At 44.9% G+C, this 25,848-nt stretch overlaps 1 protein-coding gene across 3 annotated transcripts in view; it reads left to right on the plus strand.

The window, feature by feature from the left end:
- Positions 1–25,848, plus strand: part of LOC311071454 (meprin A subunit beta-like) — an 85,059-nt gene that overhangs the window by 13,677 nt on the left and 45,534 nt on the right. For all 3 annotated transcript variants that reach the window (XM_084095857.1, XM_084095858.1, XM_084095859.1), the window contains exon 14: positions 3,438–3,546. In XM_084095857.1, coding sequence (XP_083951983.1) covers positions 3,438–3,546 — 109 coding nt within the window. The remainder of the gene's footprint in view (positions 1–3,437; positions 3,547–25,848) is intronic.

Raw genomic sequence — 25,848 nt, forward strand, 5'->3', positions numbered from 1 at the left:
CCCACCACAGTGGGAAGAACCCCGCTGAACCTAGGCGGACGAGACCTGAACTGTATAGCGTAACCTCTTTCGATTGTGTGCAGGACCCACTGAGACACATTGGGAAGATTTTTCCATTCCACTAGAAAATCTACTAAGGGAACCAGCCTCTCGAGGCTGGCCTCTGGTTGAATGTTCTGTGTGACAGACACAGTACCCTGTAACGGCGCACCTGCAGGGAACAACTGGTCTGTGCACCCCAGAGCCCTCAAAGGAGGGGGCGAGCGACCCTCGGGAAAAAGCTCGCCGGATCTCACTACGCCCTGTTCTGGCAGGGTTAGTAGTACAGACCCCTGAGGGTAGCGGGAGAGACAAGGCACCCTTACGGGAGGTGAACACAGGTCTCTCTCGATGGGGGCCACCCTCAGATTTAATCCTGACGCTGCGGACGTCAGGACCGTTTAGACACGGCCTTCTTGGCGACAATGACTGTCCTCAAATCAGCCCTGCCCCGCGAAGACCTCGTCTGAGAGTGCCCCGTCTCATCCCTCCAGCCTCTCTGCGGGGGGGCACGAGACGCAACGCTCTGTATCTGCTGCGCTCTCTGCCTTGATGAGCTACTCGGCGGGTGGGACTGCCCTCGCTCAGCAGCCCCACTTTGAACCCTTATTTTGAGGGGAATAAATTTATGAAAAGCTGCCGCCTGTTTCTTTTCTTCCTGGAACCTCTCTGTGACTGAATGTAATGCATCACCAAAGAGACCAGCAGGCGAAATAGGGGTATCCAAAATAAGTGACTTATCTTTCTCTTTCATGGAAGTCTGGCTCAACCACAAATGCCTCTCCGTGGCCACTAGGGCTGCCATAGACCGACCGATTGATTTCGCGGTCTCCTTGGTGGCCCGGAGAGTGAGATCAGCTGTCTGCCTGAGCTCTTTGATAGTGTCAGCAGAAATCCCCCCCCCCCCTCACTAGCTTCCTTTAGCAGGTTGGCCTGATAAGCCTGCATGTTCGCCATCGTGTGTAAACATGCAGCTGCCTGGCCCGCCGCCGAGTAAGCCTTCCCCACCAGCTTAGATGTATTTTTGAGAGGTCTGGTGGGAAGGGCCGGTGCTTTGAGTGACGATGCCGATTCAGGCGAAAGATAACTAGCGAGCGTCTCCTCCGCCCTTGGCATCGTCACATAACCAGAGATCTTAGCTCCCATGATGTTACCATATGCATTAGAAGTGTTAGTGTAAACTCTACTAGACACAGGTCTAGCCCAGGTCTTCGACACCTCAGTGTGAAGATCCGGGAAAAACGGCAAGCACTGGCGAGAAGGTTGGGCACGTGAGGGCAGAAATCTCTCATCAAGCTTACTTTTTTGCTTAGACTCCTGCCTGTCAGCTGGCCACTCAATTCTGAGCTTTTCAACAGCACGAGATAAAACCTCCATAAGCTCATCTTCATTATTATATAGAAATGACGATTCACGTGTCTCATCTGTTGCAATACTTTCAACATCCAGCTCCTCAGAACTGGATAGTTGAAGTTCCTGAACAACATGTACCTCTTCCCGGGCAGAAGTAACCGCAGCGCGGGCTTCCAGAGCCGGGATAGAGGTACTGAGTCTCACCGGAGAAGGCTGAGATAGGGCGGAGCCCGTCTCAAACCCCGCGGTGAGATCCATCTGCGATCCCCAGGTCAAGCGCCGCCGCTCTGCCTCGACAGAAGCGGGACCCGAGCCCTGGGGAGCGCGCACCGAGCCGCTCTCCTCAAAGAGCGATCGCCGCAAGCGCAGTGTTCTCAAAGGCAGACGCTCGCAATGCACGCAATCAGCCCCCTCGAGAGCTGACTGGGCATGCTGTATCCCCAAACAAGCAACACATAAATCGTGTGAATCCCCACCCGTTATAAATCGAGTACAAGGGGGAGCACACTGCTTAAACTGCTGCTCACTCGTCATTTCTCACAGTAATATATATATATATATATATATATATATATATATATATATATATATATATATATATATATATATATATATAGACAGATTTCAGACACACACACAGATCGATGCTGAAGTAACAAAAGGCTGTTCGCTTGTGTTTTCAGGGGTGCTTTATAGTTTCCTGGTCGGTGACGTCACCCGCCTACTACGTTCCGTCTCGCCATTGACTGATTTCATTCATGCTTCAGACGCACTACGCTGGAGGCGTTCCCACTGCGATTTCACGCAGCGGTAGTCCCTGATGGGGAACTAGTGTTTAAGAGCAAACATGTTCAAGATTAGCCGCTGGGCTGTCGATTCATTAAATGATAAGCCATTTCCTCAAAAAACGGTTAATACAGTGTAATAAAGCCTCTCCTCCATTGACATCTATTTAAAGAAATGGCCTCTTGTCTCCTCCCCTGCGTACCACAGCGTTACAGGCATTAAGGGTTGCAGGATAGCCTTCAAGTGACTTCGATGAGTTTGTGGCAAAATCTCTTTTGCATTATGTTGTTCTGTCTCATACTCAGAAATAACTGAAGTGACATTCGTTACAAGATAGGGCTGTAACGATTCCTCGATTGAATTTGAGTACTCGACTTAAAAATCCTCAATTGCAATTTACCCATGTTATTAACCAGCAAAATAACTGAAGTGGCACATTCCACAGACGAGAATCAGTAGACTACATTATTAGACCGTTTTCTAAGGCTGCAGCCGCTGAATGACATTAAAACCATTTGTGAAATCACAAAGGCTGTGATTCAATAAAAAAATATATTAGCTGCGGGTTTCGGAATGATTTGTTATTCATCGCTATTTTAATAAAAAGTTTAAACCCTCGCTCTGAGTTTGCATGTTTGGATGGGCACATGTCGTAACAATTCTAACTATCTTAAAGAAGTGGCCAAATATTAAAGATTAAGTGTACTTTTTCATTGGCCAATATTAAACAAAGATTTGATCATCCTGTAAGTTGTAACAACAACAATCACCAGGCTGTTGGCGCCCTCTGCAGGCATTTGTTATAATGCGTAATGTACCGAAGTTGATTATACTGTAGTCTGTACTATATTACATTAGCCTATGTATTTTAACAGTGGTGTTCAATAAAACCATATGATTCCTTGCTTTCGATACTTTATTTGAACCAATTATCATTGACTCATTGTTATTATATATGTAGTCTATTTTAAAACATTTTAAATGCTATTGTTCACTTAGCTCTATTTTTATTACCACAAAAATATTATCAAATTCCTCAATCAAAATAATCGACTGATTACTCGATTACTAAAATAATCGTTTGTGACAGCTCTAGATTAGTTAAAACATTTCAAAATGCACCTGCATTGTTTTGCATTTTGTGACTTTCAGTCACATATTCTGTCATTGAAGATTTCTTAAAAATAGCGAACAAAATAACGTGCATCTTCTCGTCTCACCTACTAAATGTTGTACTAATCCTGGATATTTTTTCATAGATATCTCAGGGCTCCTTCATAATGACTCTCTACCCTGCTCTAAAGTGACAGTGAAGAATATCAACATTTCTCCTGATGCAAGTGCCCAGCAGGGACCATGTGCTACAAGGTAAATAACCATTTAACTGTTGTTTGTTAGGACCACTATCGTCAAGATGATTAAGAATTAGCATACAGTTTGGATTGATGGTATAGCCTAGTTCTGTTCTGGGCAAGAACTCCCTGCGCAACTATTGCAGCCTAGCAAGGATAAGCACAGGGAGAGTAGTGATAAGCCCCTTAGGGCCTGTTCACATATCGCGTCTTTTACGCGCTCAAGTTCGTTATTTCAAATGTAGGCGCGCGGTATGCACGCTCATAATGGAAGCGCCGCGCTCGTTTTTTCCAAGCGCTTCCGCGCCGCATCGAGATAAAAACATCTCAACTTTTCAGAATGCCGCAAGCGCACCGTAGGTCACGTGACAAGAACCAACTAATCAGCTTCGTCACGTTTTTGCGTTTTTGTAGTATCGGGTGCACCCAAACACTGCTGCGTTTTTTACTTTTCTTAGTAAATAAATCTTGTAACAGAGTTACAGCAAGGGTTTTTCGGTGGTGGAAATCCATTGCTGAAATTTCCTTGCTGCCGGAGAGCGCAGCTGATGGTTGCTTAGCAACGACAGACGCCTCCGGAGCACAACCGCCCTAGCGCATTGGAAAAAGGAGAATGCGGCGCGCCTAGCGGTTTCTGCGCGTTTTTAGGCGCGATATGTGAACGGCGCCTTAGGGTAACAGAACAGAAACAAGGTAATGCGATATCAATCATTAATGTTCTTAATGACAATAATTAAATGAAACAATATAATTCAAGAAGAATGGAGTCTGATTCAAAGAGGAATATCAAAAGGCCAAGTCCTGAATGGACGAGAGGAGGAGCTGGGGATAGAGAAGGGTAATACCCAGCAAACACAGAACGTTGGCACAACGTAACCAACCTTCTAACAAAGTTTTAACAACATGGCCAAAAGGTTGCTATAACTACGTTGCGTGGTGAAGGTTGTTACAGCGTTGTCACAATGTTGACATTGAACCACCGTTCAGGGCCATTGCTTAAGGTTGTGCCTGGACAACCACTGGACGACATATGTACTCGTCACTGCCCTGAAGCGCGAAAATCAGACTTTTAAATTTCAACTGACCATTGGGCCGTCTCTCATTCTTCATCAAGCAATCCATACGCGAGAATTGCGTTTAATTTACCTCAGCTAAATAAGATACGTAATTCAAACAACCTACAACTTCCTTGTCTAATGTGACATTTATTTGAACATCTTCTGGTCAGGTATGACAAATATTTAATAACTTTATGCCAAAAGTATGAAGCAAAAATTACTTTAATGATGAGTAATTGATTCAGCAACAGCGCTTAGCCTACTTGTTGCACATCAATGTTTTTTACTTTTTTTGGGGGGGGGGGGGAAACGCACAGAGAAAAAAAAAGTTTGTAACTGCTCGCACACCTGTTTATATTTTCCTTTGATTTGTCGTCTCATTCGTTTATTTGCCAGATTTTTGCATGTTTGCTCATGCTAGTTAGTCCACTCCCTGCCCAGCAAACACATTTACGTTGTGGCAACGTCTGTGGCACGTTGCATTTCTGCTATGGCAACGTCGCTGTCTACGTGCTCGCAACATTGTAACAACGTAGAATTGTAAGACCTCACAGGGCTGTAGCAACGTTGTTGCGCGACATTCAGCATTATTTAATGGGGTTATCAACACCTGCAAGTGTAGCCTACACTTTAAAGAGTAAAAATGACAGAAGGTTTCGTTAATTCAACTTTATTAAAACTGCATATAATCAAATTGCACTTCCAAAAGTCATACATTTGTGAAAAAAAATATTAAAAAAATAAACGAATATACAAATTTATTTTAAGTATAATAAATAAAACATAAAAAGCAAAGGCAGATCAGAACATTTAATGAACAAAACCGGGTCTGTAGCGGACAGTAGAACATCCACAAATCCAGAGGAGCAAAGAAACGAATGAGACTAAATAGCGGAAAAATCAAACGAAAAACTAAACAGTGCAAGCGAGGCTACATTAATCACATTAAAAATTAAAGTTGTAGGTTGGGTATGATAGCTGAGGTAGGCTAAATGCAATACTCACGTATCCTTGCTCGATGATGAATGAGAACACAATGAGCCCAACAGGTGGTTGGAATTTAAAAGGCTGATTTTCCCGCTTCAGGACAGTGACGAGTACATATGTCGTCCAGTGGTTGTCCAGACACCCTAAGCACAACCTTAAGCAATGGCCCTGAACGGTAGTTCAATGTCAACATTGTGACAACGCTGTAACAACCTTCACTACACAACGTAGTTATAGCAACCTTTTGGCCATGTTGTTAAAACGTTGTTAGAAGGTTGGGTACGTTGCGCCAACGTTCTGTATTTGCTGGGTGTATAATATGTTTGTTTGTTTGTTTTTCTTCTCACAAATGTATGACTTTTGGAAGTGCAATTTGATTACCATATGCAGTTTTAATAAAGTTGAATTAATGTAACCTTCTGGTTTTTTTTTACTCTTCAAAATGTACACTTGCTGGTGTTGATTTTAATTAGGCTAATTTACTGATAGCCCCATTAAATAATAATAAGGATAAACAATATTTAAACAAAAACAATATAATTATCTAACATATGACTAATTAAAAATTAACCTCAAAACATAAAATGCTAAATGGGGGATATCTATAGGCCTATCTAGCATAAAAACAAAAAAATGGCCAGACCGTCATCTCTCAGTTGCTGAATGTCGCGCAACAGCGTTGCTACAGCCCTGTAGTGTCTTACAATTCTACGTTGTTACAATGTTGCGAGCACGTAGACAGCGACGTTGCCATAGCAGAAATGCAACGTGCCACAGACGTTGCCACAACGTAAATGTGTTTGCTGGGTAAGCTCCTGAGCAACGCGATAAAGCTGCTGATAACACTGAATGAACATTATAGATGCTTTGATAGGTGTTGTGTCCCTATAGGTTGCATGTTGGCAGCAACAAGCATGTTGCCTTAATGACAACAAAAAGTAAGGCATTATCAATATAATCGCAAGCTTTACTGAAAACAACTATAAGCCTTAAGCAATTGTGTGGTAATACCCAGCCTAAGCAACAAGGACTTTATGTTGCCAATAACCTGATAGATTTTAAGATTTTAACCAATGAGCATAAAAAAGGAAAACTTAGCTTAGCTTCGTGAAGACGTTGAGAGATGAATGGAGGGTGAAATAGCCAGCTGTGACGTGGATGCTTGATCTCCTTCTTGATATCATTCTCCTTCAGTGCGTGGAGAGTGCAGATCTCGTCTAAACTTTGTTCTTGAGGCAGTCATCTAGTATAACTTCAGAGAGATTGCGGGCAAAGAGTCCATATCAATAATGCAGTGATTCGAGAAGCAATGCTTACTCGGGTCACTTCCAAATCAAATCAAGCAGCTTATAATCAATGCGTCGAATTCGCGTATTCAAGTTCACAAACTTAAATCTGAGGTGAAATCCGTGAGGGGAACAAATCATTCTTGCTAAATTCCCGATTGCACAATTATTGAGATATGGTTTTCCCCGCTGAACTCGCTATTAAATTAGCTCCTGAGCAACGAGATAATTAGCTAAGCTGCTGATAACATTTGCCTTGTCCAAATACCCACACTTGGGTCTTGGCAACTTGAGAGCGCGTGTACGCAACAGGAAAGTGCGCAAGACTGTCCCATGTCTTTAAAATGGCACACTAAACTCACACTATAATGGACCTTATATATAGGATGCTGTGATAGGCCTCAGATCCTAGGTAGAAGTCATAGGCAGAGGTGTAGTGGTAAAAAAAGAGGTGGGTAAACAATAAATTCTGGTGGACCACGACGTGGTCACCCGGTAAGGTGGGCCACTGCCTACCGGTGTATGTGTATCCTCCTGATGACATCGCTATAGGCTATCATTTGATGGTACTACCAAGGGTATCACTGGTTGTTCCCTCATCATAAGTCACACAATCACTATTCAATTCATACATTAATCTAAGTTCTTGTTAAAGAGACTCAAAAAGGAATAATATGGTTGAAATCTATAAAGTTTACTAAATGACAAAACAGAGAGAACAAAAATATTTAAGAGAGATAGAGAGGGAGGCTTATATCCAGGGCCTTCAATGCAATGCACTTATGCATAATGATTAGGGATTTGGGATTATTTTCATAGTTGATTAATCTGTTGAATATTTACTCGATTGATTTATTAGTTGTTTGGTCTATCAGAAAAATGTGGATCAGTGTTTCCCTGTAGAGGGAAAAGTCTTTAACCTGGTGCAGGCTTGATTCCTTCTGAATCTCTTGTACAGTTGGGTTTTGACATGCTCCCTACATTAAACCGGCTGCCTGTAATGAATAAAAAAATCACTATTTTTTTTTTTTTTTCATCATTTTAATGATTTCCTGTTGCGGCTGCGATCAAGTTTCATTCTCGCGCAGCTTGTTTACTAACTTCACGAGCGTGTGTTTTCTGCTATGTGTGTGCGCCGTTCTCTTTGTTCCGTGTGTGTGTGTGTGTGTGTGTGTCGGCGCGCTGCGCTCTCTGCTTCATGTTTGCGCGCTGCGCGTTCTGCTCTGTAGTTAACGGCCCAAATGCTCGAATCATGTGCCGATCGGCGATCACGCACTGGAAAAGCAAAGTCCGCTCAAATAACGTGAAATTTAGAGGTGGATAAACGCAATTTAGAGGTGGATAAACGCAATTTAGAGGTGGATAAACGCAATGTAGAGGTGGATAAACGCACTTTGGAGGTGGGTAAACGCTATTTCCAAATTTTGGGAGGTGCGTAAATGGCGTTTACGTGCGTTTAGCCTCCACTACATCCCTGGTCATAGGTCAATCCTAGGTCAGCTGATGCGCGCTTGAGTAACGTACGTGACTTGCCAGAACTACGTATGCTTGATTTGTACTTTTGTACAAAACAAACGTTTTTAAAGTTAGTCCTAATGAAAAAGGAAACATCATTTAAGAAATAAGGCACGAAAGAATTTGCTATATTTGTATGAATATAAATAATCATGAATGGCGTTAAGCACAACCTGCCGAACCCCAAGTTGTGACTATATTCATAATACAGCAGGCCATCAAGTGACAAATTGCTTTTATAAAACAGTTACCACAAAATATTCAAGCTACACTATGTAACTTTTGACCCTCAGCAGGGGAATCAAACTGCAGAAGAACAGGGTTCCCTTTCGTAGTAACTCCGAGTTACGTCGGATGACGACGAATGGGGTTTCGCTTAGAAAGCCTCTCACCTTCGAGTATATAAAACGAGCCAATGGCAATGAAATGCCATGGGTCTGCGGAATTTGCATAGCGTATCTCCGCCCCACGCCGGGGGTATATAAGGAAGTACGCTGGCAAAACGCAGATATGTTTTCGCTTCGGAGCCAAGAGATTTCTTCACTCCTACAAGCCATTCTGAATCATCTTCACTCTTCGAGACGAGCGGCTCTTCAGTGTTGGTGTCACGGCGCGTTCCAGCGAGATCGCATTTCCTGCTGGTGGTCTGTGCAGTGATCTGCCGACAGTGTGTGTGTGTTTCTCCCTGGGCGCTTCAGCACTCTGTTGAGCTTTTTCCTCTCTCTAAAAGAGCTGCACGTGGCACGTCTTTTTCAAGATGGCTCGCCCGTGTATTTCCTGGATGTGTGCGCGTGATTCATCTGCCTAACGGTCACGAGCGCTGTTTCGCGTGTTGGGCTTAATCACGCTCGGCAGCGCTCGCGGATGAGTCATATTTTCATTGCGGGAACATGACCATCGCGATGTTTATAGATCGAGACTCAATGATCTCTGTAAAGAGTGAGAGTCCCCTTTGCCACAGCCCAATCTATCTCTTCCTCGAGAGGGGATACTTTGGCTGGTGGCCAGGGTGATCTGAGGGTTAGTGTGGCATATTTCCGACGAGCATTCCTCGGGCCACGCCCCCCCTCCACATCGCAAACCGTGGGGCTTCCGTGTGTGCCTGGTTCCTCTCGGGGACCCAGTGTTTTCATTCGGGGCTCCAGCAGATTGTGTCATGTCACTCATAGCATCACAAGGCGGGCTTGATTCCTCTGGAAATGAAGTTTCGGCTGCGTTGCCTCCCACGGGAGTGCCATCGTTGCCGGGACTGATCCAGAGCTGTCAGCCATGCTTTCCCGGGCGGCTGTAAGCATCGGTTGGAGTGGCCCTGCCCTCCCCCCGAGCGCTGTAAACTTCTCCCGGATGTGCATCAGGACGCCTGCGCTCCGCGGGAGTCCACGTGACTTTCGCGGCACGCGGGCGTCCTCCGCCTTCGCTGCTTTCGATCGCGAGGCGATCATGGTCTGTATGTTCTCTGTCACTATCGTGACACAGTCGTGTAGTGCTGTGTCGCCTTCGATGCAGTGCTGTCCTGGGAGTTCTGTCCGAACCGGCCGCAGTGGAACGCTAGTCCTTCCCTGGCCAACCCTGGCAGAACGCGGAAACTTAAACCACGCCCCCATGCTGGGACGCTATGCCTCCCATGCCCGGCCTGGTTGTTCCGCCACGCACACTACTGACCTCGCTCAGGCGACATCGGTACCTGCGTGATCCTGGGTCAGGTGATGTCCACTAGTGTGGTCCAGACATGGGCTTAGCCAGGTTGATGTGGGGCAGTCTGAGAATTCATTTTCTCAGCTCCCCCATGTCCCGGGCTGGGCTCTTTGGCGGTGTGGCTTCGACCACCTGAAGCAGACTCGGGTCCTGCACCGATGGTCATCCATCCATGCGGTCTCCTTGGTCTGCTTCCCGCCAAGGCCCCCTCCATGCAGCTGCTCCCCCTCGGGTCTTCACCGGCCCTGAGTAGGAGTAAGTCGCAGGAGGGTGGCGCTGCCCGTCTCCGCCCCTTAGACTGTCACACGCCAGCCTAAGCAGCACTCTTGAGACGGGCAGCCTGGTCGGCAGTGTGGTTGAGGACTGCGCCCAACAGTCTTCGATCACTCTATAAGCAGGCTGAGGACCTTCTGCACCGACGGTCATCTGTCCGTGTGGTCTCCTTTGCCTGCTTCCCGCCGACACCGCCTCCCTGCGGCTCCTCCCCTCGAGCCTTCACCGGCCCCGAGCACGAGGAGGTCGCAGGAGGGTGGCACCGCCTGTCTCTGCCCCTTAGCCGGCTAAACGCCAGGCTAAGCAGCACTCCTGAGACGGCAGCTTGGAAGTAGGACTCAGTTCTTCTCAGGAGCTGTTAGCAGGACCACTCCTTCCCCCGGTGGAGGGCCGGGGGAGAATCCTTGTAAAGAACTGACATATCCTTCTCTGACCACACAGAGTTCTCGGATGACAGTGCGCGCACCGCTCACGAGCCTCGCCACTCTCGTCCCCCTCTGTTACAGAGTTCTCGGATGACAGTATGCGCCGCCCACGGGCCACGCTCCTCTCATCCCCCTCTGTCGCCAGACCCCTGCCAGAGCACGCCCCCGTGGGACGCTGGTCCTCCCCTGGCCTCCTCTGGCAGGACGCGGCTTATGACCGTGCCCCCGCACTGGGCCGCTACGCCACCCACGCCTGGGCCGGTCATTCCGCCTCGCTGCACCACCGAGGGAACGTCTGTGGTCCGCATGACCCTGCTGGTACAGCTCCTGGTAGCCTGGCTAGAGCTTCCCAGGCTGTCCCACTGGGTCGTGAGGACCAAGCTCAGCTGCGCGATTCAGTTCGCGCAATCTCCTCCCCGCTTCAGGGGAGTCCGCTTCACTTTGGTCGGTGGCAATGCCCCTGTCATGCGAGCGGAGGTCGCCACCCTACTGGCGAAGGGTGCGATCGAGATTGTCCCTCCAGTCGAAATGAAGTCCGGCTTCTACAGCCCCTACTTCATTATACCGAAGAAATCCGGTGGGTTACGGCCAATCCTCGCGTCCTGAACCGCTCCCTTCACAGGCTGCCGTTCAAGATGCTCACGGCCAAACACATCCTCCAGTGTGTGCGGCCGCAGGATTGGTTTGCAGCGATCGACCTGAAGGACGCCTACTTCCATGTCTCCATTTTACCTTGACACAGACCGTTTCTACGGTTTGCTTTCGGGGGGCGGGCATACCAGTACGCAGTTCTCCCATTCGGGCTAGCCCTGTCTCCTCGCGTCTTCACGAAGGTCGTCGGGGCAGCCCTTGTTCCCATCCGGGAACACGGGTTCGCATCCTGAATTATCTCGACGACTGGCCGATCCTAGCTCACTCTCGAGACCAGGTTTGCAAACACAGGGACCTAGTGCTCCGGCACCTAGCTCGTTTGGGCCTTCGGGTCAACTGGGAGAAGAGCAAACTCTGCCCCGTGCAGAGGATCTCTTTTCTCGGGATGAAAATTGACTCGGTCGCCATGTGCGCGCAGCTTACGAGCGAGCGCGCACAGTCACTGCTGACTTGTCTTCGTCAATTCGAGGGCAAGAGTGCGGTTCCACTGAAACTATTTCAGAGGCTCATGGGGCATATGGCATCCGCAGCCGCAGTAACGCTGCTCGCATTGCTTCATATGAGACCACTTCAGCTTTGGCTTCGCGATCGAGTCCCGAGGTGGGCGTGGCATCGGACATGCTGCCACGGGCTCCTGGACAGGACCCCAGCGCCTTTGGCATGTCAATTGCCTCGAGTTGCTGGCTGTATGTCTCGCCCTGCACCGCTTCCGTGCATTGCTCAAGGGTCAGCACGTACTAGTCCGATCAGACAATACCGCGACAGCAGCGTACATCAACCATCAAGGTGGTCTACGCTCTCGCCGTATGTCGCAACTCGCTCCCCACCACCTCATATGGGGTCAGAAGCATCTGAGGTTGCTTCGAGCCATTTATATCCCGGGGAACCTAAACCAGGCGGCCGACGAGCTGTCTCGGCTTCGGTCTCTCGCTGGAGACTCCATCCCCAGTCGCTTCAGCTGATTTGGGATCAGTTCGGGGACGCACAGGTAGATCTGTTTGCCTCCCACGACTCGTCCCATTGCGACCTGTTTTATTCCCTGACCGAGGGCACGCTCGGCATGGATGCACTGGTGCACAGCTGGCCGCGGGGCCTCCGCAAGGATGCGTTTCCCCCAGTGAGCCTTCTTGCGCAGACCTTGCGCAAGATCAGGGAGGACGAGGAGCAGGTAATTTTGGTTGCCCCGTATTGGCACAACCGCACCTGGTTCTGAATCATCCTCGACCTCCCCTCGTACCCTCTTGGGACCTCTCAGTGGTACTAACTGCCCTGCAGAGTGCTCCCTTTGAGCCTCTGCAATCAGTGGAGCTTAACCCTCTGGGGACCAAGGTGTTTTTGGGGCCCTTGAGATGTTCTGACATGCCTTGACATTTGTGCTTTTTTCAGTTATTTATAAACATGTTAATGGCAAAGGTGTAAATTCACTCTATATAGCACAAACAGGCCTACCATAATATGCGAGCAACGTGTATGTAGATGTTTGTATTTTTAAGAGAATAATGTTTATGCGTGGTTATTTAAAAAAATAAAAATGAAAGTTGCTGAAATAAGACCACAAAATTCATACAAAATATGTGCCCACAAGACTTTTGACTAATGGATGTTGTCGCTTCGAGTTCTGGCTTCAAAATTATGTGAAAATAGTCTTGCTTTATCATTCACAAAAAAAAAAAATACATTGATTTAAATAGTGTAAAACAGGTTTTGCTTGGAAAGCCAATATGCGAGGGGGGCGTGAAGGAGGAGTAGTTTACACCTGAGAATACAATGTCCCACCCATTATGCGTAATGAGCCATTCATTCAGGTGTGACACTGACTGAGCCACAATGCAAGGACAAGATATATTTAGAAGAAGACTTATATTGACCATTTAAGATTTTGCTTACATCCATCTTGTAAATATGTTTTGCTATTTTATTAAAAAGGTTACAATTACAACAATATTTACAATTTCAACAATATTTCAAGTGTACTCTTTCTTTGTAAAAAAAAAAAGATTATAGGCCTACATTTTATCATATGTATTCATTAGTTTGAATATAGCCAACATTGGAACATCTAACATCTTAGTCTATGACTTTATTTTTGACAAAAATAGTATTTATATATATATATATATATTAGGGCTGGGAAAAAAATCGATTTGATTTAAAAATCGAGTTGGTAGGTCAAATCGATTCATATTTTCAAAAAATCGATTTTTTAGATTTTTTTCTCCCCCTCTTCTATATAGCGTACAATACATACATTTTGCATTCGCCAAATCTTCCTTCAGGGTTTCCTTAGAACGCTCCCTGCGGCGCAGCCCTCGATGCTTCACGACATCACGACAAAAAGACTACATGTTTAATTTTTTAACGGTCCTCCACGACGACGACGGCGCGCGAGTGAGTGAGTGAGTGAGAGTGTGTGTTCGCGAGTGAGTGAGTGAGCGAGTGAGTGTGACTGTGTGTGTGCGCGAGAGTGAGTGAGTGAGTGAGTGTGTGTGTGTGTGTGTGTGTGTGTGAGAGAGAGAGAGAGAGAGAGAGAGAGAGAGAGAGAGAGCGTGTATGTGAGTGAGTGTGTGTGTGTGAGTGAGTGAGTGATTGAGTGTGTGTGTGTGCGTGCGTGCGTGCGTGCGTGCGTGCGTGTGTGTGTGTAGGCTATGTGAGTGAGCTTGTGTAGCCTATATGTGCGAGTGAATGAGTGTGTGAGACGGCTCGCGATGACTGGTCGTAAAACAACGTGTAGTCTGACATGTTTCTTGTCCACAACATGACAAGATTTTTAGGAGTCAAAATCGTGTACCTAGAACATTTGAGCAGAAATTGCTAAACAAAAGCTTATTTGATGTGGCAGTATATTCTACAGTAAAAACTGTACCCAAATCTAGTCAACAAAATGTTGTCTTTCATATTTCGCCTGACTGTAACGTTGTTTTTATGACATATTAGGGCATATAAATGGTAATTTGCAGTTTAATACGTTGCTTATATAAAGACATTTTATTTCAACTTATTTCAGTCGATTTTTACTCATCTCAGTAGGCTATAGCAAAGCATTTTAGTTGATTAAAGCAGTTTATTATTTCACACACAGACGCGCGATTCATATTTAGGCTAAACAGTCTTTACAAATATGTACCCTTCATTCATCTCACAGAAACGCGATTCATATTATAGAAACGCGATTCATCTTTTTGCGGTTTACATAGGCCTACACTAACGTTATTCCATAACGTTATTCCACATTAACACTTGAGAAAAGATAACAGCCTACCTCACTCCTCAGCGGGATCTATTCCTCCTCATATCAGCACTGTTCTGAGGAAACTTTTCTTCATAAGGTAGGCTATATTATGCCTCACTCGCGACGCGCTGTGTTTACAGCTGATGTGGGCGTTTCACAGCTCTGAAATGGTTCTCAGAATTTGCGTTTGAATAGCACGTACTCTCCGGGGTGTGGTCACATTACATTTGAATGAGCTCTAATAAGCTCGACTGGAATCGCTCTCTTTTAATACAGATTTCACAAGCTGAGAATATTTGTTTTTTATATAAATTACTTCATTTAAAAGATGCGATCTCAAGCTTTATGCCCGTGGGTATGTTTGCCTGTTTGACTGAATTTTCGCGGAGTTATAGATCATTTTCGAACGCGTTTCAAATTGGAGTTTACTGACAGAGAGAGTGCAGAAATCGCATCATGTTAATTTTTATTTATTTGGCAAAAAGCAAAACACTTTATTTTTATTGTGAGTATACAGAAAAAAAAAGAAACTGAACAGGATCGATTGATGTATACACGAAAATGAAAGATCAAAATTAACAGAGCATTTAGTGTTTATTTTTGCATTGCTAAAAAAAAAAACGAGCAAAACGCACGGGCGCGTTTTTGGTCCCCAGAGGATTAAGTTCCTGTCTATGAAGACAGCGCTCCTGGTTGCACTGGCCTCCATCAAGAGGGTAGGGGACCTGCAGGCATTTTCGGTTGACAAAGCGTGCCTGGAATTCGGGCCGGCCTTCTCTCATGTGATCCTGAGACCACGGCCTGGATATGTGCCCAAGGTTCCCACCACTCCCTTTCAAGATCAGGTGGTGAACCTGCAAGCGTAGACAGAATGCACAGAACGCTTACGTAGACAGAACGCAGTGTTTCAGGACCTCAGACCAGCTCTTTGTCTGTTTTGGTGGGAAGCTGAAGGGAAAGGCTCTCTCCAAGCAAAGGTTGTCCCACTGGATAGTGGACGCCATTGCTTTGGCTTACCAGCAGCAAGGTCGACCATGCCCCCTTGGTGTGAGAGCCCACTCCACTCGGAGTGTGGCCTCCTCTTGGGCTCTAGCGCATGGCGCCTCGCTAACAGACATCTGCAGAGCTGCAGGCTGGGCGACACCTAACACATTCGCAAGATTCTATAATCTCAGAGTGGAGCCAGTTTCTTCTCATGTACTCGCTTCAACTAGCCGGTACTAGATTCTGCTCAGGTGTCTTCGCTTGCTCGCCATTCCTCTCCACGGATGGGATACGTGCGATATTCTCCTCAGGTGAGCCTCATAAGCCCTGAGTTCCTCCAGCACTGTTGACGTCAACGCCAGAGTTATGCCACCGGCAGCTTTCGCGCTTGGCTAGGTGCCTCCATGTGCATGGTTCCCCCTCCGGGCGACCCCCACATGTGTATTCCACTGTAAGCCTCTCTGAGCATGTGTCTTTCCCTCGGCAAGCCACCTTGCCACCCCTGGGGTTGAAATATTCCACCTGCGGCTGGACACCCCAGTGATACTCCATATGCAGCCCCTCCGGGTCATATGTGTATTCCAAGTCCCCCCCTTCGGGCTGGGCATGATTGCATATTTCCACTGAGATATGCTTCCCAGTGTACCTTGGTATTCCTGTGTTAAGTAGGAGTCCTTCGTCCGTGCCAGTCTCACGACAGTGAGCTCAGACTTACGCAGGGCACTGGAAGACAGTCGAGAGGTGGCGTGATTACACTGGGAACCCCATTCGTCATCATCCGACGTAACTCGGAGTGACTACGAAAGGAAACGTCTCGGGTTACGTATGTAACCCTCGTTCCCTGAGTATGGAACGGAGACGTTACGTCTCCCTGCCACTTCCGCTGTACCGCTGGAACGCCTGAGTTCAGTCTCGGCTCCTCAGCGAAGACATATCTGCTTGTTGCCAGTGTACTTCCTTATATACCCCCGGCGTGGGGCGGAGATACGCTATGCAAATTCCGCAGACCCATGGCATTTCATTGCCATTGGCTCGTTTTATATACTCGAAGGTGAGAGGCTTTCTAAGCGAAACCCCATTCGTCGTCATCCGACATAACGTCTCCGTTCCCTACTCAGGGAACGAGGGTTACATACGTAACCGAGACGTTTCGTAGTACAGAGCCCCTAAGGCACATAGTGGTTAAAAATAAATAAAAAATTAGATGGGAGAAAATATAATCAAAATAATAATCAAAAATAAAATGATTCCCCCGATAAACTTTGCATTCACTCGCAAATCTTTTGAGAAACGCAATGTTTTTGGGGGGAACCCAAAAGTTTTTGCGAGGGGACACAAAGGTTTTGGGAGCGAATGTAAAGTTTCTCTGGGGAACGCAAACGTTTTTGCAAATGAACACAAAGGTGTTCATAGGTGAACGTACATGTCATATTTTTTTTCTTCACAATCTTATATTTTTAGGGGCAACGTAGATCACTCAAGTGATGCTGTGCAAACACAAGCACGAAGCACCGCAAAGAAGTCTCTCATGAGAACACACATTTCATGAGAGAACACAACAGGTTTAGCAAGAGAACAGAAAAGTTTTGCGAGCAAACTCAAAAGCTTTGTAAAATACTTTTTCCTCCTATCCTATTTTCTTTCCACCACTATGTCCCTTTTATCAAAGTGTATTATAGTGTATAAAGTAAAGACATAGTTTGGAAGATGTTTTTTGCACTTTCTTGCAAAAAAACCCTTGCCCGTCAGGGATCACCGGTGGATCAACCCGGCTTCTGACTTGATCGAGAGCCTGCATAACACCATACGATGGGATTAAGGCTCCAAGAGTTCTTGACCACCACGTTTGAACACAAGTGAGTCCAGTTGCATAAACTGTTAAGACTAGTCTTACAAGTTAGTCATCCAATTTTATTCTTTAAAACTGTTAATAACTTTTTAAAGTCAGTAACATAAAAATGTATATTGATCTAATTTGACACCGAACAGTAAGACTGATTACCCCTAACTAACTTCTAGTTGATCATACTAGTTCTTAAGACACCGTCTTAACATAATGGCTATGTTTGTGCAACTGGCCCCCGGAATGCAGCCATCTTTGTTGGTAGAAGGAGCTGAATCATGTAACTGTGGCAGAGTCCTGCACGGGTCCAATTTTTTAAATCCGCACCCGCCCGTACCCGCAGTGCTTAAAACCGAATCCGACCCGTTTTCCGACAGCAGCACTAATTCAAATCCGCACCCGACCCGACCCGCTTAAAATAGAACCGACACCCGACCCGCACCCGAAATAAAATCAGTTTAGACTATCACATTATAGACACACTTACAAAAATGTTTATTGCCCGGTCATACAGAAGTTATTACACAACCATTAACACAAGGACAACTTCAGCCGAATCTGTCAAACGGCCGGTACATGAAGAACATAGCCAACGTTACCACAAAACTCGAGTAGCATAACAGACGCGGCTACAACACTATTTTCTGCCACGCAATTTTGTCTAGCTTACATCTGACAATTTTGGGTTCAAACACGCCCTGCCTGCACACAACACATATTTAACAGTAAATGTGAAAAATACTGTTTGATAGAACTGCTTACTGCGTGCTTCCTCGGCGATGAATCCACATTTGCGGCAATCCAACACGAAAATGCATGCAGCAAATCCTTTCACAATATTGTTTTCTTCAGATATCTCCAAATTTCTCCCACACAATTGGACTGGATTTTTGATAACGTATTGTCGACAACTTTACAATCTCCTAGTCCTATCTATTCTTTTCTCCAACTCTTCAGCATCCATCTCGCCGACTGCAAGCAGATCGCGCGCGCGGTTATGACGTTTTTTTTTTTTCAAAGTGAAAGTAGGTATAGTATACAGACAGACTCCGTGACAGCGGGCGTGGGCACAAATAAACTGATGTGGATTTTAAATTATTTTATCAACTTGAAATACAGGCATATTTTTGTAAGTGTGTTCCTAAAAATATGCATATATTTTTACGTTTGCACGTGATTGTTTTAAACCCGTGTTTAAACCCGTGTTTCCTCCGTGTCCGACCCGACCCGCACCCGTATCCGACACAGTTGGATATTTCTCACCCGTTTGAGCAAAATTTGCGGGTCACCCGTCGGGTACCCGCGGGTACCCGAACCCGTGCAGGTCTCTAAACTGTGGCATGCAAACGTTCTTTCCAGCAAACAAGGCATTTCTTGACATATTCATCAGCTCTAAGAATATGTTGTTTCTGGGGTCTACACTTTGCGCTATGTCCATGATGGTTAGTATTAAGGCAGTCTTGATCATGTTGCTGGATGACTGAAGTTCCCGTAGGTGAGTCTTGCGTTAGTCTCTGCGTTGTGTATTTTTATTCTGTGTTGGTTGTAGTCTCTGCAGTTGGTCTAGTTGTTTTCTGGTAGTTGGGTCTTCATATGCAGGTGTGTAGGTCAGTGCATATGGTTCTCGGGTTAACCGTCAAGTGGTGTCGGCACAGAGTTTAAGAAAGAAAAAAACAAACAAACAAACAAACAAACAAACAAACAACTGCAACAGACCAGTATTCATTGTAAAGACTGCAAACATTAGGGTTGTGTCCTCTGTTCAATCTGAGTCTGCTAATTGTGGTTCCTTCTTTCCCTACTTCTTAATTTATGAGACACCTAAAAGGAACAGTGATGTGAGGATGGACTATGGTTGGGAAGGGCCTATAAGGGAATCTTCACCGCAGGGTTGGCCCCCGAAAGCCTGTTGCTTCCAGTTCTTCCCTGGGCTCCTCACTGGTCCATGTGTCCTATCCTATCCCTGTAGGGGGCGGAACCACTTTGCAATGTGACACATGAGTCCATGTTTTCTTTCCCTGGCACAACACTGCAGCTGCTGTAATCAACATTACCTGATATGGTCCGTGCCACTTAGGTTCTAACGGCTTGTGTCTGAATGATTGTATCATGACCCACTGACCTGGGATGATTGTGTGTCCACCCTCTGGTGGAGTCTGCCAACATGACTCAACTCTCTCTCTAACACTCTGTACTGCCTTTGTAAGGTGTTCACAGTAAGAGATCAGGGCATCTGAGGCAATGTGAACATCAGCATTTCTAAGGTCAATCACACCTGGCATCTGCATTGGGCGTCCTGTAATAATCTCATGAGGGCTCAGTCCTACTGATCTGTTAGGTGACGCTCTCATACTACACAGTACAGCTGGCAATGCTTCAACCCATGACACTCCTTCCTGATGCATTTTGCTTAGCCTGGTTTTGATTGTTCTGTTTGCCCTTTCAACCTGTCCTGATGCTTGTGGCCTGTAGGGGCAGTGAAGATTCCACTTAATCTTCAACATTTTAGACACTTCTTTAACTACCTGTCCTGTGAAGTGCGTACCCTGATCTGAGTCAATGCAATCTGGGAATGAAATCAGTGACAAGACATTTAGCAGTATGTGCAGCGGTAGCACGCCCTGTTGGATAAGCTTCTACCCATCTTGAGAATTTGTCTATTATTACCAAAACGTCAGTTTTTCCCTTACAATGAGGCAACGAGATGTAATCAACTTGCAGGTGACGAAATGGTCCTGGTGGAGCTGGGGTATGTGCTGCTGGTGTAATGGCTGCTGGTACATCATCATTTTTCTGACATGTAACACACCTCTTGGCTGTTTCGGTGGCTACATTTCTGAATTTTGGATTCCACCATTGATTTGAGAACCTGTGATTCATCGTTGCTGGACCACTGTGACCCAAATTGTGTATTTGTTGAGCCAAATATGGCAGCAGTGATTCGGGAGCTACATACTTCCCCCCCCTTTGGTCCAGCAGCCAGATGAATCAACGGTGGCTCCTTTGTCTAACCATGTCCATGCTTCATTTAGAGGAACATCTTTGTACAAATCAATGATAGATTCAGGAGGCAGAATTGTCTTCTGTGCTGTACTACCTAAACACTTGTACAGTTACATAGGAACAAGCCAGTTTAGCTGCTACATCTGCAAGAGCATTACCTTTAGCTTCTGTAGTGTTAGTTGTGAGATGTGCTTTCACTTTGATCACCGCTAATGTCTTTGGAAGTTTCATGGCAAACATAAGATCTTTCACTAATTCAGCATGCTAGAAACTGTCTGGTTTGCCAAATGACACCAAAATCATGAATAACCCCAAAAGCATACCTGGAATCTGTGTAGATATGTGCAACTGATCCTGAAGCTAGTGTGCATGCTCTAGTTAAAGCTACCCGTTCTGCAGCCTGAGCTGAAAAACGATCTGGAAGACGACCTGAAGCTACCACCTCAGTGGTGGACGATACTGCATAACCTGCTCGTCTGTTCCCTTCAATTACTTGAGCTGAACCATCAACAAACAACTCAAATTCTGAATTTTCTATGGGAGTTTCTGCTATTTCACTTGTCGCTGCGTATGTAAGCTAACACAATCATGAGTCATTTCGCCTTCATCCTCTAACACAACTTCAGTCATTGCAGACATCATACATGATGAGGGGTTCGTGACTGGTGCACGCTGTAAAACAATGTTCGGGGCTGTGAGAGTAGTTAACCAATTTCCCCAACGAGAGGAAGTGACAGAAGTGACTTTTGCTTGATTCATTAGTGCAGACACTGCGTGAGGGCATTTTACATTTACCGTCTGACCTAACACCATTACTGATGAAGCCTGAAGCGCTAGATGAACTGCCTGTACTGCTCTGAGGCATGGTCCCATACCTTGAGCTACTATGTCAAGTTTACCAGAATAGTAATGAATTGGACGTAAACTGCCCCCATGATCTTGCATTAGACATGCAGTCATAAAGCCCAAGTGTTCATGAACATAAAGCACAAAGGGTCTATCAGATTGGGCAATTCCTAATGCTGGTGCTTGACATAGTGCTCTCTTCAAATCATTGAATGCTTTGAGGTGAAGTTCTTCCATACAAACAATATCTGAATCTTTACCATGGCCTTTCAACAAGTCATAGAGAGGCTGAGCAATCGAGGCATATTCTTCAATCCACGGTCTACAGTAACCTGCTGTTCCTAAAAATGAGCGTAGTGTTTTAATGGTAGTAGGCGGAGGTATGGCTTTGACTGAAGCCGTTCGATCCTGTGTAATAGATCTATTTCCTGCACCAATTGTTTGACCCAGAAATATGACTTGCTTTTTAGTAATTTGAGCTTTGTGAAAGCTGCATTTGTGTCCTTTTTTATGCAAATAGTCCAACAATGCTACCAATTCAGTTTGATGTACCTCGTGATCTGTTGAGGCAATCAAAATATCATCGACATATTGGATCATAGTGGACTGTTTTACTGGACATTCCGGGTCACACAAATCACGTCTGACAGCCTGATGGTATATGGTCGGGGAGTTTTGAAATCCCTGAGCCAATCGGGTCCACTGATATTGTTCATGGTCAACTGTGAAAGCTAACCATGGCTGGCTGTCAGAGTGCAATGGTACAGAAAAGAATCCATTAGACATATCAATTATTTTATCAATGTTTTTATTGGCTACACTGTAGTCTATGGTGAGTCTCCATGTCCCATTGGATTTCTTGATGGGCCATATGGGTGAGTTACAGGGACTGTTGGTTTTAACTAGCACTCCTTGCGTCAGCAACTTTTCTACAATAGGTTTGATTCCCTGTATGGCTTCCTTACTGATCAGATACTGTTTGGTAACCGGAGGTGGAGTTCCTGTCAGTTTGACTGGTTCTACACCTGTCAATAAACCACAATCATCCTTGTCATTAGCCCAAATTGGATGATTCAGTAAGAAAGCATACTCTGGAGGGATTGCATTATTGGTAGAAACGTGTGCTGAGGAAATTTTAATGCTAGCAGATTCTGAGGACATGTCTAAAGTTAGATGTACTTGTCTCAGGAGATCCATGCCTAAAATTGCACCTGTATTCAATGGAGCACATAGCAATTTTGTCATCAGAGTTTTCGGGCCAAATTGTACCTCTATGGGCGGGGTTTCATACAAAACAGAATCTTTACCTATTACGCCAGTTAAAGAAAGTTTGGTTTTCTTGTACGGGATGTCTAAACCTTTAGGCAATTTTGTAGGAATTATTGTAATCTCTGCACCTGTATCAAGCAAAACATCAATCTCTTTCTCTTTTATGCTACCTTTCACAAAAATTATTTTGTCATTATGATGGATTACAGGGGAAAGGTAGCTACTCACAGCCCCAACAATTAGTTTTTTTCCTGTTCTTTTTGTGCTCTTAGAAGAGCCTGAGCGAGCTGTCCTAAAGTTTCAGTGGACATTGGCGGAACTACGTCCGGGTTGTAGGCAGGCTGAGAAGGAACAGAATTATGCATTCTATTTCTTTTATTATCTTGTAACTTCTTCCTACACTCTTTCTCCCAATGCCCTAATTTTCCACAGTAGTGGCATGTACTTTCTTTTTTAGTCCATCTATTGTCTTGTTTCGTTGGGTTAAATGTAGCTGCTGCTATTCTCACTTGGGTTTTAACATCAGCATCTCTTTCCCATGTAGCTAACCTGTCTAGGTTACTTCTGAGAGTTCCGTTAGCCCACGTAACATGTAGGAATGGCAAGGCTGATCTGTACTCAGCTATAAGACCATCTGCCCAAATTCGGATTAGAGCTCCTCTATCATCTAGTACACTTTCAGAATCCTCCACTATTCCACTGTACGTTGCAGCTGCCTGAGAACATCTTTCAGTGTATTCACTTATAGTCTCTCCTTTCTTTTGTACATATCTAGTAACTTTCGACCAATCTATTTTAGGTCCTAAGAGATTATTTAGGATTTTCAAAACACCTTCTCTCAAATCGCCTTTACTGGCATGTTGCAGTTCAGAAGTAACAGCAGACTCAAAATTGTTGAATTCAGATTTAGTTAGAATTTGTGACATCAGCTGTGTAACTTCTGGCAACAACATGTCGTAAAGACGCATTTTACTGATCAATGCTCTTCTAAATTCAGAAAAAAATTGTGCGTGCTGAGGGTAAACTCTGGGATAGTCTCTCGATATTTTTGGGTCCTAGCGCTTTGGCAACAGTTTGTATTTGGACAACAGAAGAGTTGAGAGGAACACTTTCAGTTCCCTCAATTCCCTGAGACCTCCTCCTAGCGCCACATACCTTTACTGAATCTACAGGCTCATCAGTTACTGATTGGATCGCTACATCTGTTTCAAAGAAAGCTTGTAAGTCAGGGTAAATGTTATCTGGCTGACTAACTTCTACATCAGTTTTTTCTATAGCTTTGTTGCGGCTCAATTTCTTAGTCAACGAAGATATTCTAGCACGTAGCTCATTGATCTGTTTCTCTAGCTCTGAGTTGCGCTTAGACTGTTCTGTAGCTTTTGCTAAAACAAATTCTCTGTGACAACAAATGATGTCCTTCATATTGTTTTTGCAGATGCTTGCTCCAAGCACCTTTTTACACTCATCTACTGACCAAGTTTTGTCTGGGTGAATTTCATATTTCTGAGTTAGTTCCTGTCTAACTTTTTCAGTGACTATTAGGTCCATTTGTTCTCGTAACATTTTTTTGAGTTCACTTTCTAACCACAAAGGAGTTGCACGACCATCTTTTTCAGTAGTGGGGATCAGTCTAGCATTTTTCCTAAACATTTTTGTGAGTTTTCTTTGTTACCACACAATCAAAAACACTAAAACTTCTCTCTAGTGTCTACACAGAGGGTACACTTGTTAACACATCAGCTATTGTTAACTCTCCAAATGACCAACACTTCACACTTAACTTCCCTGCCTGCAAGAACAGAGGATAAACAGAAATAACTAGCACGTAAAGCTAATTCTTCTCTGCCTAAAGCAAAGGATAAACACTTCCCTGGCAAAGCAGAGGATAAACAATATTAACATGTAATGTTAATCTTCCCTGCCTGAACAACAGAGGATAAATTTCATCTCTAAAATATTTTTTTTTAGAGGATAACTTAATTAACAAAACCCTGCAGCTGTCTGTTAACTCTTCTCTGAACGGCGCAGAGGATAAAACACATATACTGGTCTGTAGCGGTTCTTTGAATGGAGTGAAACTCACCGAATCGTTGGTTGTACAGAAAAATTTAGTCTGGAACTCAGTCAGAAAAGTTCATTCTTTGTTGAGATCTTTGAGCTTGAAGTTTTCAAGGTTCCGTCTGGAAAGTTCATTCTTTGTTGAGATCTTTGTTGGGCTTGAAGTTTCAATCTTCAGATCTGGAAAAGTTCGTTTTTTGTTTCTTGAAGTTTCAAGGTTCCGTCTGGAAAGTTCATTCTTTGTTGAGTTTCAGTTTCTCCATCCGGGTTCACGGCACCAAGTTGTTGTGAACTTAGACTCGAAGACCAGGAGACTTGGTTGTTTCTTCAGCAGGATTCTTTATTGAGAACACGAGCTGTCGGTAGCTGCAGTCACCAAGTCTGACGTGAATGTTCTCTTACAGTTTATATACAGCGGGTGAAATAAGTATTGAACACGTCACCATTTTTCTCAGTAAATATATTTCCAAAGGTGCTATTGACATGAAATTTTCACCAGATGTTGATAACAACCCAAGGAATCCGTAGAAACAAAAATAAGTTCAGAAATTAAGTTATGTGTAATAATGTGAAATGACACAGGGAAAAAGTATTGAACACATGAAGAAAGGGAGGTGCAAAAAGGCATTGAAAGCCAAGACAACTGCTGAAAACTTACAGTAATTAAAAAGCAATCCAGCCCCTTGTCCGTGCAAATTAATAACAGCTGGTTCAGTCCCAACGGATGGCCTACGAAAAGGTCTCATTGCCAAGGTGTCACACAAGACACATCTCATGATGGGTAAAAGCAAAGAGCTGTCTCAAGACCTTGGCAACCTAATTGTTGCAAAACATAATGATGGCATTGGTTATAGGCGCCATTCTAAGCTTCTAAATTTTCCAGTGAGCACTTTTGGGGCCATAATACGGAAGTGGAAAGACAATCATTTCACCATAAATTTGCCTCGACCAGGTGCTCCTCGCAAGATTTCTGATAGAGGAGTGAAAAGAATAATCAGAAGAGTTGTCCAAGAGCCAACACCAAGGTGTAATGGCGTTTTTAGGGTAATGTGCAATGCCATTTCTCCTCCAAACATGGTGTGTATTATGGCATCCAAACAGTTCAATTTTGCTCTCATGTGACCACACTAAATTCTCCCAGTATTTCACTGGCTTTTCCAAATGTTGTGCAGCAAACTTTAAACGAGCTTCAACAT

This window comes from Abramis brama (genome assembly GCF_963993115.1).
Source record: "Abramis brama genome assembly, chromosome: 20".
In the NCBI taxonomy this organism is placed as follows: domain Eukaryota; kingdom Metazoa; phylum Chordata; class Actinopteri; order Cypriniformes; family Leuciscidae; genus Abramis; species Abramis brama.